We start from the raw sequence: 15,606 nt of genomic DNA, 5'->3' as shown, positions 1-15,606 counted from the left end.
AACTTTATTACATTACTTTTTTCTTAATATATGTTAATTAAAAAAAATTATTGATTGAAAAAAAAAATCCATGCCCAAAGAGAAGTGGCACGGTTAGATTTCAACACAAAGTGGGGGATGAAACTAAGTTTTTCTCTTATAAAAAAATATACACTTTTCTCTTTCCTTTAGGTGATAAATAAAAAAAACAAATATCTTTTATCTTGCTTCCATATTATTTAAGTTTTTTGTTTTAATATTTTCCATTTATATATCTTTCGAACCCTTGACATTTCAATTTTTAACTTTAGTTTTTTATATTTTTATATTTTTCATGTTTCAAACAATATCTAAGCAAAATATATTTTTTACTAATTATATGATTTTGTTATACATAAATCTTAAATAGGGAATATAATTAAAGTATGCTTGAACGTAGTATCCAGTCGGTATTTCTTTTCGGCTTATATAAGACAAATGTTTAAAAGTCCAAATAAAGAATATTTCAATATTAAATTTGTTGTATTGCATTAATTATACTTAAATTTTGTTTATATAAGTGTAACATACACTTCAATCATAATCAAAGTAAATATTTTTCTTTTTTTTTATGTGGTTAGAAATGTTAAAAACCACAATTATGGGTTGAGTTTAGTTTAATTTGACTCATTTCGGTGAGTAAATATTTTGTAATTAATCTTGACTCATTATAAGTCGGGGAATTTTTCATTTACAAATATTTTATTTTTATACTTTAGTTTATATATTTATTGTTTATAATGAGAGTAAATTGATTTGATTTATTTTTTTTTTTTTACAAAAGTGGAAAATATTCACCTAATTGTTTAAATATTATTATAGAAATAGTTGTAGAAAATCAAAGTATCAACGTATACAACTTGAAAAATAAATAAATTAAACATCAATTTTATTCAAACATTATCTAATAATATTCTAATATTTAAAAAGGATCAAATTGTGAGTCTATATAACTAGAAATAGTAAATAATTATAATAAAAAACTTCTAAAAAATTTGAAAAAAATAATAAAATGTTGGTGGTGGTAGGTTATGGGTCAACCCACTTTCAACTTGACTCAAGCTGTATAACTCGTGAGTTAATTGAGTCAGGTTTAGGTCAACCCACATTTAAAAAACTAGAAAATTTTCATCTTAACCTGATTCAAACTTATGGTGGGCCAGGTTGACTCCCAAGGAAGATATGAATGAATCGCCATCATAGCCGCCACAACCAACTATCTCCTTGCAACCTATACAATTACAAATGTTTATCGAAGTCTCAAACAAGACCTCCAACCTTTTTTTATGTCAAAATGATGTTTTTTAAGTTCTCTAGCACTTATATGTTATGCATATTAGTAATACAACATTGGTTATTGTAAGTAAACTTTTATTACTTTTATCAAGTTTGAATATATTCAGTATGTTATTCTAACCTTGTTTATTTTCAATATCTAAGATATTTACATCGTAGATGTATTAAGAAGAAGAATGATCACATACGGATTTATTGACCTTATTGCCATTTTATTTGTTGGGAATAAAGGTGAAAAGGTGCATAAGTACCTATTACAGACATTTGAAAAGGAAAACAAAATTAGCACCTTATTTGCAACAATAAGTATGTATTTTATAAATTAAATTATATTTATGTAAAACTTAATTGTATCTAATATTATTTGAATATGCAAGGGTTCTTAAAAAGTTTCTTGTGGTTGTCTTGTGTTCATTACACAATAAACCTCACACTTTGGCAATTAAAAGTACACTACAATGGTAACTTTTTTATTAATTTATTTTTTGTGTTATATAACTTAATTTTATTAAGCTCCGTAATAAGTGCAATTTCAATGTACATTAACATTCACATAGTGGTTGAGGCTTCTTCGAGGTTGTAGGGAACACAAATAACTTATAAAAAGAAATTGCAGTCCATTGCACCAATTATAGGTAGTTCATCCTCTAACTATTGAAATACAATTATCAAGTTTATGATATTATGTGAATTTAACTTGTAGTACTCGTGTCAACCAAAGAGTTTTGAATGTGGATATTATGTGATGAGACACATGCATAGAATCATATTTGTAAACATTGTTGACTCATGGGATTTGGTAAGACATATATTTTTAACTCATACCTTAACTACTTATCACTAAAAGATTGTTGACTCAAATGTTCATTGTGGTATGCGTCTCCAATGGAAAAAGAATTCTTAAACAAAGTTCGTGAACAATAAACTTCATTTCTTTCGAGTGTTTATAAAAGATAATATTAAGAATTTTATAAGTTTCCATGTAAATATTAGAATGTAAAGTCAATAGGTCAAGATAGTATTGTATTACACATATTAGATTATATTTCATGAAAATATTAGATTAGGATTGTATTTCATGTAAGTATTAGACTATTATATTTTATAACTTTGAATGAAAATATATCTTTTGTGGTTGTTTTGGTGTTGTACGTGGTTTCTGGACATTATATATGCAATTTTTATATGTGACAGGGAGTTAAAAGAAAGTTGTTATCTTTTTTATACATAATTTCTCCTTTCCAAGTGAATTTTTTATACCGACTTTAGAATTGTTATAGAAAGCATAGTTTATATACCTTGTGTTTTTATACATAACTTTTTTTAATTGGTATAAATAGTTGTTCCTGCACTTGTGAATCTAATATCTTTATTTGTAAAAAAAATTAGAAGTACTATTTATTTATTTTTTAAATAAGATTGGAGACCGAATAATTGGTAGTATTAATTTTAGAGATTAAACTACTGGCAATTATAACAAAAAAAGTCAATAACTAATTGTTTTTTTTAACATCAAAAACTAAATAATGCATTTACTATTTAAGAAGCTTATTTCATTGTTTAAGAAAAAACTTATATTTGATATATAATATGCCACACCAAATATATACAGATAGTGAATTCATAGAGATATATGAAAAGTGAGTGCATGCATGGTGGTGATTGGTGAGTGGTGTGAAGGATGGAAAAAGAGAGGGCAAAAGAGGATAATGAGATGACATAATCAACAAAAGTATTGAGATGAAATAATGGATAAATCATGTGTTGTGTGGCAAAAAACTGTCGACAAATATTACACATTCCTTTACTCTGATGTATACATAATAATGATGATGATGATTTCACGTGTGTGATGTAGTTGAAATTAAACAGATACACTCTGAATTCAAGTTCCCCAAAAACCAAGTTGAGTCAAAGATTCTTTATTTAATATCTGTGGCAGTTGCCATGTTTTGCAACTGAAACCAAACAGTGGACTACATGGTAGTTTGTTGTCAAATCCGAAGTGTCCTTTAAAATGTATTGTTCCCACAAAGAACAATGATAATGGGACAAATTATTACGAGTAAGTACTTCTGTTTATTTTCAACTTGTTGGTTGGTTTCCAACGTTTTTTCTTCTTCCTAAAAACAGTGTGTGACATCACAAGATTACAGAAGTTTAATTATGGTTTTAGTTCTTCAACATCATTGTATAGTTTTGTTATAGTTATTCAAATTCTAATCATGTTAATTGAGTTAAACATGAGGTTTTAGCTTGTTATGTTTTAATTGTGTTTATTAGATTTCCAAGTATTTTAATTTCAAATATATTACTTGTCAACTTTTTTATTAACATGTTCTTTTGATGAACACGACTAAAATAGGACAGTGATACCAAATAATTCAATGTTTACATTTTTTCAAAGTTATTTACTTAATTGGCTTCCTGGACAGGAAGGATGTATTATATACGAGGATAATTTTTTCTTTCAGAAAAAAAATCAATAAGAAACGTGTTTTTTCTATGAATTTATAACTTACAATTTCATATTATATATATATATATATATATATATATATATATATTTGTTATATTTTATATAATTTTATTATATAAAATTATTATTATCTATTTTGTTATTATTCTGGATTAGCATTAATTAAGTTATTTGTTAGTATTAATTATATTGCACATAATTTATTATTGTATGTGTAATATATAATTTTGAGTTTCTGATCAACGAGCTTTGTGATAGGTTAAATTGTTCAATGAATGATCTGTGATGAACTTGACGGTTCAGTAATCCGTTGAGAGGTCCATGTGATCTCTTTGGTAAAACACTCTTACATTAATTCAATAAAGATTACTGCATGCGTTGATCCTTGATGCATTGCTTTAAATTGAATATTGAATTGCATCATGGATGAAATGTAAACCTTGTCAGGTGTAATTAGCATGAATAATATAATTTCATATGAGTGTGATCTCACCTATCGTGAGTACAGTTATATGACATTTTGTAATCTTGTGTGAATGAAATAATTTATTTCATAAATAAAATTTAATTTTGTGTTATGCTCTCTTTGGTAGTATGTTTATACTTGAACTAAATTTTTTTTATCCATTAAATTTTTTGATATAATAAAATTCAAAAAATACATTGTATCAAGAAAAATAAAATATATTAATAATAAAATACTAATAGGACATGATTAATATTAATGTAATATCAAATTAATTAATAAAATAATTAAATTATATCATTCTCATAAAATTTTATACAACTACCCCACGATGATGATGATGATGATGATAATAATAATAATAATAATAATAATCCATTACTTTTTATTTCTATTATATATATATAGGGATGACAACGGGGCGGGGCGAGGACGGGTTTTACTATCCCATACCCATCCCCGTAAAAAAAATTCATCCCCATCCCCAAACCCAACGGGTATCAAACTTTTGTCCCATCCCCATCCCCATCCCCACCGGGTAACGGGTATAATCTCGTACCCATACCCATTTTTTTACTACTTTAGTATTAATTTTAATTAATTTTTATAAAATAATAAAAAATTACGGTAAAAGAAACATAATATTATCAAATATTCAATATTAGGAGTATGGTTGTTTCTTCGATATCAAATACTTTGAAATAAATTATAATTGTTTACATTTTTTATATTAGAATACCAAATAAAATTTAATGAGAATCAAAACATTTATTAAATTTGCAAACATTAATGAAACCTAGTTGATAAATTTTAAAAATATTTTTAAAAAAATATAAAAGGAAAAAATATTTAAATTAAAATATAGGTTTAATTAAAATAACATTTATACAAATAATAGATTTGGTCTTGAATTTGACATAAACAATATTGTTTTACTTTGAAAGAAAAGTAGATGATTATATTCTTCTATTAGTATAACATTTTTTGTACATGTAAATTTTAATATAAATATTAGAGTACTTAATGTTGTAAAAATATTTATACTTAATTACTTTTAATCTTATTAAAAAAATGACTTAAAAAATCTTTTTCAATTATTAAAAAAATTGGGATAAAATTGAACCAAAGGCACAAAAAATGGGGACTAAATTGAAACAATCAGGTATATATGGGTACTAAATTGAGATCAGTACAATGACAATTGTCACACGTGGCATTATCCTGTCACGTGACACTAACATTGCCACGTGTCAAAACAGGAACTTGACACGTGGCAACACAAAAAATTTGCAAAAAAAAATTAAAAAATTAAAAAATTAAAAAAAATTAAAAAAACGTGAGAGTGACACGTGGCATGCCGTTAACGGCGTTAATTATTTTTTTCTGAAAGGGACCTTGATGCACTTTTTCAAAAGTGGGAACGCAATTGACATTTTTTTTTTCGGCGGGTACCAAATTGACACCCTCCTACCAAAGTGGGTACCATCCGAGTAATTAAACCTAAAATATATTTTAAATGTTTGTTTACTTCAATTTTTTAAATTATAATGAATCTATTTTTTATACACTAATAAAAAATATAATACATCACTTGATCAAAATGACGCAAAGAACAAATAATAAACATAATAATAAAATTTTAACATAGATCTTGTATCTTTTGGACCACAATATATGTTGGATGGTGGTAAAAAAATATTCATGGCAATTACATTAAATTTTTATATTGTAGTAAATAAAAATTATTTATACAATTATAGTGAAAAAAATTAAAGTATGATTGTAATGAGTTAGAAAATAAAAAATAATTAGATATATTCTACATGATGAAAATAAACAAAAAATAAAAATATTAAAAAATCAACAAATGTGTGTCTTATAAACAATTTGGAGACTATTGGAAGGAATCACACAAAGGACGCAAAGAACAAATAATAAACATAATAAAAGTTTATATTTAAACTCCAATATATGTTGGATGGTGATAAAAAAAATATTCATGACAATTACATTAAATTTTTATATTGTAGTAAATAAAAATTATTTATACAATTATAGTGAAAAAATTAAAGTATGATTGTAATGAGTAGAAAATAAAAAATAATTAGATAAAATTTATCGAAATAGTATTCTACATGATGAAAATAAACAAAAAAAAATATTAAAAAATTAACAAATGTGTGTCTTATAAACAATTTGAAGACTATTGGAAGGAATTGCATTAAGAAAAACAAATGTATAATTAAAGGTATGATAAGACGAAAAATATCTTAGAGATTTCTAAGAAAACTTTTCAAATATCAACATATATACTCAATGGTTGAAAAATAACAAAAATTGTTTTAGCGAAATAAAATAGTTCTTCAAATGAAACAAAAATTAATAATAATAAGTAAAGATTTTTTTTATATTACCTAGTAAATGAAATGTTTATGCTATTAAACACTTAAACTAAGAGTATTAAACATTCTCATGTGAAAGGAAAATATACAATAAATAAAAATATTAAAAAATAATAGAAATATTCAAATGTTAGACATAAATTTTTTTTTTTAATTGACATACATCATTTTAACATAATTACATAAAAGTTATGATAAGATAAAAAATATATTGGAGATGCGAATGAGTTTCATGACAAACCAAATATTTAGAAGAAATAAAAAATAAAAAGAATATATATATAGGGTTACTTAATTAATTATAAATATTTTAATGATTTAAATGAGGATGGAGATATGGCGGGGACGGATATTATGGCGGGTATATATTCATCCCCATCCCCATCCCCATCCCCAATTGAAAAAATCGGGGATTCTCCATACCCATACCCATACCCAGTCAATGCGGGGATTCTCCGTCAAAACGGGACGGATTCGGACAATACCCACGGGGACGAGTTTATTTGTCATCTATATATATATATATATATATATATATATATATATATATATATATATATATATATATATAAACAATAACTATTACAACAAAATATACTTAAAATATACTTGAATGGGTATGCACATATTAAATATTAAATACGTGTTGACATATTTATTGTTTCATATTGATAAATACAACAATAGATAATTTTTCTTTTACAACTTTTAACTATTAAATCATCAATCTTTAATGTTATTTAATGAGTTTTTTTTAGTACTTTAAAACCTTCTCCCAAATTTGATCACTGAAGTTAATTAATCCAAAATTATATAGTAAATATTAAATTATGTATCTAACAATATAATTTATGGTATATAAGTTGATATAAATCTCACTTTATAAGTCAATTTTATGAAATTGAGTTCAATTTTGAATTTATCTCTTAACACCCAAAAAAGAAAAATTGAAATTACCCGTGAAATAAAATTTGTATGCAAATTGTTGTTATTTAAGAAATTTATCCACGGATAAAAAATGGGTAAAAATAACCTAACTAAAACATTTACCTACTGATGGATGCTTCGTGGAAAAAAAAAGGGTTAAGTATGTTTTTAGTCCCTGAACTTTAACTCAAAATTGGAATTCGTCCCTGATTAAAACTTTGATAAATTTTGGTTCCTAAACTTTAAAAATGAATGAATATAATCCTTTTAACCCAATATTTTTTACTTTTTTTTACTTTTCGAACACATTTTTCAGTAAATATTGAGTCGAGAATGTGTCAAACTGCATAAACAACTCCAATATTTACTGAGAAATGCGTTCGAAACTTAAAAAAGAGTTAACAAAATTGGGTTAAAAGGACTATATTCATTTATTTTTAAAGTTTAGGGACCAAAATTTATGAAAGTTTCGACCAGGGACGAATTTCAATTTTGGACCAAAGTTCAAGGACTAAAAACATACTTAACCCAAAAAAAAATCATGGATAACATTATTTAATCTATGCGTAAACAACAAATAAAATAATTAAATTAAAATTCTAATAATACTTTAACGTTATCCCTTTTTTTCAAAATTTACACACATAAAGTACATCTTTGTCCACTGAATTCTCCAAGATCCAAAACATCGAGCTCCAAAAACCACTACACTAAACTCTCCCAAAACCAACAAACCCAATTTTGAACCAACAGAAAATCCAGTCACATGTCTCTTCAACAACAATTATGGAACCCCAAAAAGGAGTCTCATTCTCCAAAAATTCCAACAAAGAGTCTAAAAAGTCCCAGTCCAACGTTACATGAGTTTAGGGTTTTTAGGCCTATGATTTTGTTTCCTCGCACTTCCTTATCATGAGCTAGCCGACCTCTCCATCATTGAAATCCGTCGAGCGTCGCGCTTTCTTTCATGCAATCTAGTGTCTTGCCATGGTGCCAATAGTTGCGTTCAAAAACACCATAATAATTTATTATTTGTTGGGTCTATTGTTTTATTTATTTTTAAATCGTTATTGTATCACCAATTAATTATAGTCATACACTCAATATATGTATGTTAAAACACCAAGGTGATGATTAATATTATGATTTATTTAGTTTTAATAAATTTAGTCAAATTTTATTTTAGACATTTCAATTCACTAAACATAATTAACTTGTCAATTAACTAAATATAACTTGGATTTTTTTATTATTAAGCCTCTTTTTACCATGCAACCAAAAATCGATGGCAAGATCAAAATAAAGATCTAATAAATATATTAGTAATTAGAAGATCAAATACATAAGGAAGACTAATTAGATATGCACCGTGGGCTTTAAGAATATGGTGAAAATAAACTTTAATGTGCTTGTTATATTTATGAACACGAGATTGGTAGTAAGTTGAATAACGTACTATTATCAATGTTAAGAGTATTAGCCTTGTCCAGAGGAAACCTAACTCTTCTCAATGATATATGAAATCAAATAAGTTTCACATTAAGTAAAAATAAAAAAGTTGAAGGATTAAAACCCATAAACTTGTCTTAAAATTTTGGGTTAAGAGTTGTGTCAATTCTTTACATGTGAGTTATATTCATGTCTCATTGGTGTTAAATTCTTTAAAAGACCCAACATATAAAAACATGTACAAAACATAATTATACATTCAAACTCAATGGATGATTCAAAAACTCAAGATAGTATATTCACTCTTCAAAGATATAAGGACGTTTTCTCTATGCACACCTAAGACAAACAAATCCAAACCAAAGGATAAAAAAAATACATAGTTGTTGCTTAATTATTCTGATTTGAATTGTACAATAACTTTTTTCCAATTTGTCAATCGAAACACTAATATCTTTATGAAATGTGAGTCTCTCTTTTACATTGATACAAGTATTACAATAATAATGATTACTTATATAATTCAATACAATTACCTATTTAAGTTGGTTACCGAAATAAATAATTGATTCAAAAGGGATAACAATTATTAAAGAAACATAAATATTAAGAGAATACGGACAAGCTAGAAAACAAATATCAACGTATTTTAAAAAAATATAATTCAATAAAAGATTGATATTTTGTGTGCGTACGTGTGTAAAAATATATAGAGATTATTTTATATTTGTAGAATGATATTAGCTTAATATGTCAATAAATAAATAAAATTTATACTTTCCTTCAATCATTCAATATTCATTTCGCGATATTGTTTAAAAAAAGAATTATACCTTTTTTTTATACTTCATCACTCATTTTTATTGGCTACATTTTAATGCATTTCATTTTTTTATAATTTTATTTTAATATTTGTGTTGCGTGTTGTTTTTTTCTTTTTTTTTTTCTGGTTTAGGCTCTGTATGAAGTGGGCCTTTACAGCCCATGCAATCATTTTGGGGGCCTTCTCCCTGCACCTCCAAGAAATCTCCTGTACCCCCAAAATTTACATTTCTGCCCTTATTTAATATGGTGTGAGAATGGTTGGAAGTGGTACGGACGCAGTAAATTTTCATTTACTGCGTCAACCTCGCTGCACCCCCAAAACCTTAGTATACGTACTTCAGCCCTTCATTCGTGCTTCTTCAGACCTTCATTCTGTGCAGTGGTCCCTCTCACTCGTGCTTCAGCCTTCATTCTCTGCAGTGGTCCCTCGTATCTTCGTTCGTTGGTGGTCCCTGGAAGAGGTTTGTATCCTCGTATGTTTATTCATGCATTTGATTATTGTTTTGTTCATTCTGTCACACACTGAGTGCATTATTGTGATTATTATTGTGATTGAAGGTTGATTCTGTGAAGGAAGTTCTTCTAAGTAACTGCGTTAGCTCCTCCAAGTGGTATTGCCGTCAGGTTAGCCTTCATACTTTGTAAATTGAATTTGTTTTAGCTTGGAATTGAAAATGTATGTGAAACGGAATACATAATCCGTTTCAAAACTGTATGAAACGGATTCTGTATTCCGTTTGTAAAAAAATTTGCAAATTTTTTTATGAAACAGAATACAGAATCCGTTTCAAACAGTATGAAACGGATTCTGTACTCCGTTTCCAAAAAAATTTTTGAAACGGATTCTGTATTCCGTTTCATAAAAAAATTTGCAAATTTTTTTGGAAACGGAGTACAGAATCCGTTTCATACTGTTTGAAACGGATTTTGTATTCCGTTTCATGGTATTCCGTTTCATAATTTGTACAATTTCATAATTTGATTTTGTGTGTTGGTGTGTATATTGTGTTATTGGTGAATTTTTAATGTGAGTCTGTGTGATTGGTGAATTTTCTAACTTAAATTATGCAATGAATATGAACATGCAATTAGTTTTCAATTTTTGAATATGAACATGCAATTAGTTTTCAATTTTTGATACGTGTTGCATTCACTCGTTTTCTGTGATACGTGTTGCATTCTTTATGCATTTGGATGGGTTATTTACTTATTAAAATTTCTTTTTTTATTATAGTTCATTATGGAAGAGCATGAATTTAGTTATTTGAGTTTCTTGGATTCTCAAGCGGATTCTCAACAAAATTGTAGTCTCATGTCAGAGTTTTCTGATTTTGTTCATGATATCTGCGAACAAGATTATACATCTCATTTTACAACCGATGATATTTTCTCAACACGTGAAGAATTAATTAAATGGGTTAGAGGGGTTGCTTATAATCTTGGGTTTGTCGTTATTATTCTAAGATCGGATAAATACAATGGACAACCAGGAAGAAAGACCCATGTATTATTAGGTTGTGAAAGAGGTGGAAAATATAGAAAATACAAGTCTGATGCAGAACCCAGTTTATCTGGGACAAGAAAATGTGATTGTCCCTTTAGATTGAGAGGGAGACCCATCTCTCAAGGGGAGGGATGGGTGTTGAACGTAAAATGTGGTTACCATAATCACGATGTCTCTTCTACTCTAGTTGGTCACCCCTATGCGGGTAGGTTGAAGTCTACTGAACAGTCGTTGCTTGTTGATATGACCAAAAGTCAAGTCAAACCTGCAAATATACTTCTCACTTTGAAAGAAAAAGATGATTGTAATGTTACAACTCTGAAGCAAGTGTATAATGCAAGATATAGGTACAAACGTTCAATAAGAGGTTCAAGAACTGAGTTACAACAGTTAATGTTGATGTTGGAACGTGATCACTACATCCATTTTAGTAGATGTCTTGATGAATCTGATGTGGTAAGCGATTTGTTCTGGACCCATCCTGATGCTGTGAAGTTGTTAAATTCATTCAACATTGTGTTCTTAATGGATAGTACCTATAAAACCAACAAATATCGGTTGCCATTACTTGAGATTGTTGGTGTGACCTCAACGGGATTAACTTTCTCGGCCGCTTTTGCATTTTTATCTAGTGAAAAGCAAAATAATTTCATTTGGGCTCTTGAAAGGCTAAGAGGTCTATTTATGACGTCCGAGGGTGGTCCACAAGTCATTGTAACTGATAGGGATCTTGCTCTAATGAATGCTGTTGGCATGGTGTTCCCTCAGTGTTATCATCTTCTATGCCGTTTCCACATTCAAAAAAATGTGCAGGCAAAGTGCAAAATGTTAGTAAATTCTATTGACGCATGGGATGTTGTACTTCAAGCCTGGGAGAATGTCATGGACTGTGAAGATGAATTAAAGTTCAACGAGTGTGTTCATCGTCTTGAGCTTGTTAGCCAGCCATGGCCTGTATTCTTTGAATATGTTAACGACTCGTGGATCATTCCTTATAAGAAATTCTTTGTGAAGGCATGGACGAACAAAGTTATGCATTTGGGGAATACAACATCAAACAGGTATGTTTGTATTTTGCTATTAATTAAATTTTTTTTTATTAATGGTTTATATGATTTCCTTGTATAAATTGTACTAGGGTTGAGTCTGCTCACTAGAGTCTGAAGAAAGTTCTTGGAAGTAGTATGGGAGACCTTTGTTCGTGTTGGGATGGAATTCACAACGTTATTATCTTGCAACACAACGAAATTAAGGCGTCTTTTGAAAGAAGTATAAATCTGATCAGTGACTCTTACAAGGCATTGAGTTATAGAAGATTAGTGGGTAATATTTCTAGATGTGCCTTAGAACTCCTTGCTCCAGAATTGGAAAGAGTAAAGAAGATTGGATTCGATAGTAGTCGTTGTGGCTGCATTCTCAGACAAACTTATGGTCTACCATGTGCGTGTGAATTAGCACGATATGATCCTGGGATTATTCCTCTCCAAGAAATTCATGTCATGTGGACTAGGTTGAGCTTCTCCAATGTCTCGTCTTCACAATCTGAAGGGCAATTATCTATTCAGAGGGAGGTTGATCTACTGCTTAATCTTTTCAAAGAAGTTGATATTGCAGGAAAAGTGACCATAAAACATAAATTACTTGACATAGTTAGCCCTTCCATGACATCGATGTTACCACCACCGAGTAAAGTTAAGACGAAAGGTGCAGCTAAGAGTCATAGATCAAAGAAGTCAACCAAACGTGATCCCTCCTATTTTGAGCATGTGGACGCCTTCATAGAGTCCTCAACACAAGACACATTTGTTGCAAAAACAGAAAACAAGGTGAAGAGCAAACGTGTAATTGAAGAGAAAGTAATACCCATGCTAGAACAGTTCAATCCTGTTTTTCATCCATATATACTCGATGTTGTCGATGTTGTGGCGGACGGTCATTGTGGATATAGATGCATTGCTGCATTGTTGGGTATGGGTGAGGAGTCGTGGCCTCTAATAAGACATGATCTATACAAAGAACTTAGCCAATGGCGAGATGAATATGCAACGTTAGTTGGAGACTATGATCGTCTGGAAGAACTGAGAAAGTCTTTGCTAGTTCAATCACCATCAGGGGTATAACTTCTATACACCACTGTTGAAATTTATGTATTACAAGTTTTTTATGATTTTGTTTTATTATAATCTAATTAATTATATACAGGCTAATCGAGACAAGTGGATGACTATACCAGACATGGGGTATGCGATTGCTAATCGGTATAATGTAATCCTCGTGTGCTTGTCATCAGTTCAGAATTTGACTATATTCCCACTTCGTACATCCCCACCTACTTCGCAAAGTCAACATCGACTAATTTGTATCGGACATGTTTACAATTCTCATTTTGTTCAGGTATATATGTTTATATATATATATATATATATATATATATATATATATATATTATTTTTATAAATAACTTTATTTCTCTATTGACTAATTGCGTATTTACAGGTTCGTCTACAAGAAGGCTGTCCATTACCGACAGTGGATATCATATCATCTAGCAATTGTTACCCAAAGGCAAAAGGGTGGGCATCATTTTATAGAGATAGGATGCAAGCATTCCTAGATTTACACATAGTGGATCGTAGTTATGTAGATCTCATGGAAGACTGATATTTGTTGATTGTATTTAAGTATTTCACTGTTGTAGTTTGTAATTATTTTACCAATATATAAAATTCTAACTCCTTTGGCCAAGGGACGGATATATTTTGGCCTCATTGGTAACATTAAATAACTTAATATAAAATACCATATATAGATGAAATATCTTAACACAAAATCCAATACAAATGTCAACTCTAACATCAAATACAAATAAATCGACTATCCAGACGTAGATGGTCGTCGACCTCGAACTCTACGTCCTCCTCTAGTCTCTTCCTCTTCAAGTACATCTTGAGCCATCTGCAATAACTCATGAGTGCGATCCCAGGCAACTGTGCCCTCAGTAACATCTCTACAGTCTATCATCCGCTGGAGACCACCTACAATGCGTTTCACGAGACCCTGTCATAATAACAAGTTAATGTCAAATATTAATAGTTACTTATAATATTAACAACTAAATGTGTGACATATCAATAAACCACTGGAAGATGATGACGGTGACGTCCTCTGAACTGTTATGTCATCTGGCAAATTCCGACGAAGTCGGGGCACAAGCACAAGGCTAGGTCGGTCGGCCTCAGCTCCACGTAAAATGTATGGATGAGAGACTCTCCTAAACCACTGCAAATATCCATCCGAACATGAAAAGGGAGCTGGTGCTTGGACCACTTGATGTACAACAAACTGCTCGTGCTTTTTCCACCGATCATCAATAGCCTCAAAGTCCATCATGGGAACCGAACTAGGCGGTCGTGGAATAGGCTGGATGAAGCCAAATTGTCGCAACACACGCTCAGGCAAATGACGTTGTACGACGGTCCCAACCCTCAGGAAGCCAGAAAACATGCTATGTGTTACCAGTTGTCGTGCAGCTCTGTGTGCTACATATGGGTTCCAAATCATCCCATCATATGTCAAGCCATCCAACTGGACTCTAACATCAGCTATAGCGGAAATGGCGCGTCCAGTGACATAACGTAGAGCACGGGGTTCGGTCTCCACATATGTATCCCGTACTTGCTTCCTTCCCAATGTAGGGAAGTGCTCGTATATCCAAGCCTGTATCAAATAATATTTCATTTAACCATTATCATATAAAACTAAAAACAAGTGAAATAAAGAATAAAATGTTATATAAATGGGTACCTGCAGAAGAGGTAGATATCCAGCTAATTGCTTTGTATTTGCAAAGCTGGCATCTCTTAGCTGCTCATATAAGTGGACAAGAGCAGCAACTCTCCAACCATATGTACGACATGTGGAAAGATCTCTAAATAGCTCGAGATAATGTGTACGAACATAGGTGGCGCTTTTGTTAGCAAATATAGTGCACCCTACAAGGTGCAAAAGATATGCACGTGCAGCAAACTCCCACAGCTCGTTTTCACAACAACTGTGATACAAGTCTCTCAACCAGCTCAGTCGGACCTGTGCACCCCGACTTTGATTCAGCTCCACACATGCCATGGCCCGGTCAACACCAAGAAGTGTCGTCAAAATCTGAACAGAATCTTCATATTCCAGATTTTCAGTGGAGCAAAAGTTTCCACTGATGGAAAGATGGAGAAGTGACGATACGTCA

General features: G+C 30.0%; 1 protein-coding gene across 1 annotated transcript; it reads left to right on the top strand.

The window, feature by feature from the left end:
* Positions 1–12,317: 12,317 nt before the first annotated feature.
* Positions 12,318–14,047, top strand: LOC114170021 (uncharacterized). Its single transcript, XM_028055486.2, has 4 exons — positions 12,318–12,427; positions 12,505–13,480; positions 13,569–13,760; positions 13,863–14,047. The coding sequence occupies exons 2-4, from the start codon at positions 12,551–12,553 to the stop codon at positions 14,025–14,027; spliced, it is 1,287 nt and encodes a 428-aa protein (XP_027911287.1). The 5' UTR covers positions 12,318–12,427; positions 12,505–12,550; the 3' UTR covers positions 14,028–14,047.
* The last annotated feature ends 1,559 nt before the right edge of the window (positions 14,048–15,606 follow it).

This window comes from Vigna unguiculata, chromosome 11 (genome assembly GCF_037176805.1).
Source record: "Vigna unguiculata cultivar grain cowpea cultivar isolate G323 ecotype 2 chromosome 11, ASM3717680v1, whole genome shotgun sequence".
Taxonomy (NCBI): domain Eukaryota; kingdom Viridiplantae; phylum Streptophyta; class Magnoliopsida; order Fabales; family Fabaceae; genus Vigna; species Vigna unguiculata.
The sequence above is the reverse complement of the archived record's forward strand: the minus strand, read 5'-3'. Positions and strand labels throughout refer to the sequence as shown.

Coding starts and splice junctions, on each gene's coding strand:
- LOC114170021 (XM_028055486.2), top strand. CDS start 12,551: ATGGGAGACCTTTGTTCGTGTTGGGATGGAATTCACAACGTTATTATC. Junction 13,481..13,568: donor TAGTTCAATCACCATCAGGG/GTATAACTTCTA, acceptor AATTATATACAG/GCTAATCGAGACAAGTGGAT. Junction 13,761..13,862: donor ACAATTCTCATTTTGTTCAG/GTATATATGTTT, acceptor GCGTATTTACAG/GTTCGTCTACAAGAAGGCTG.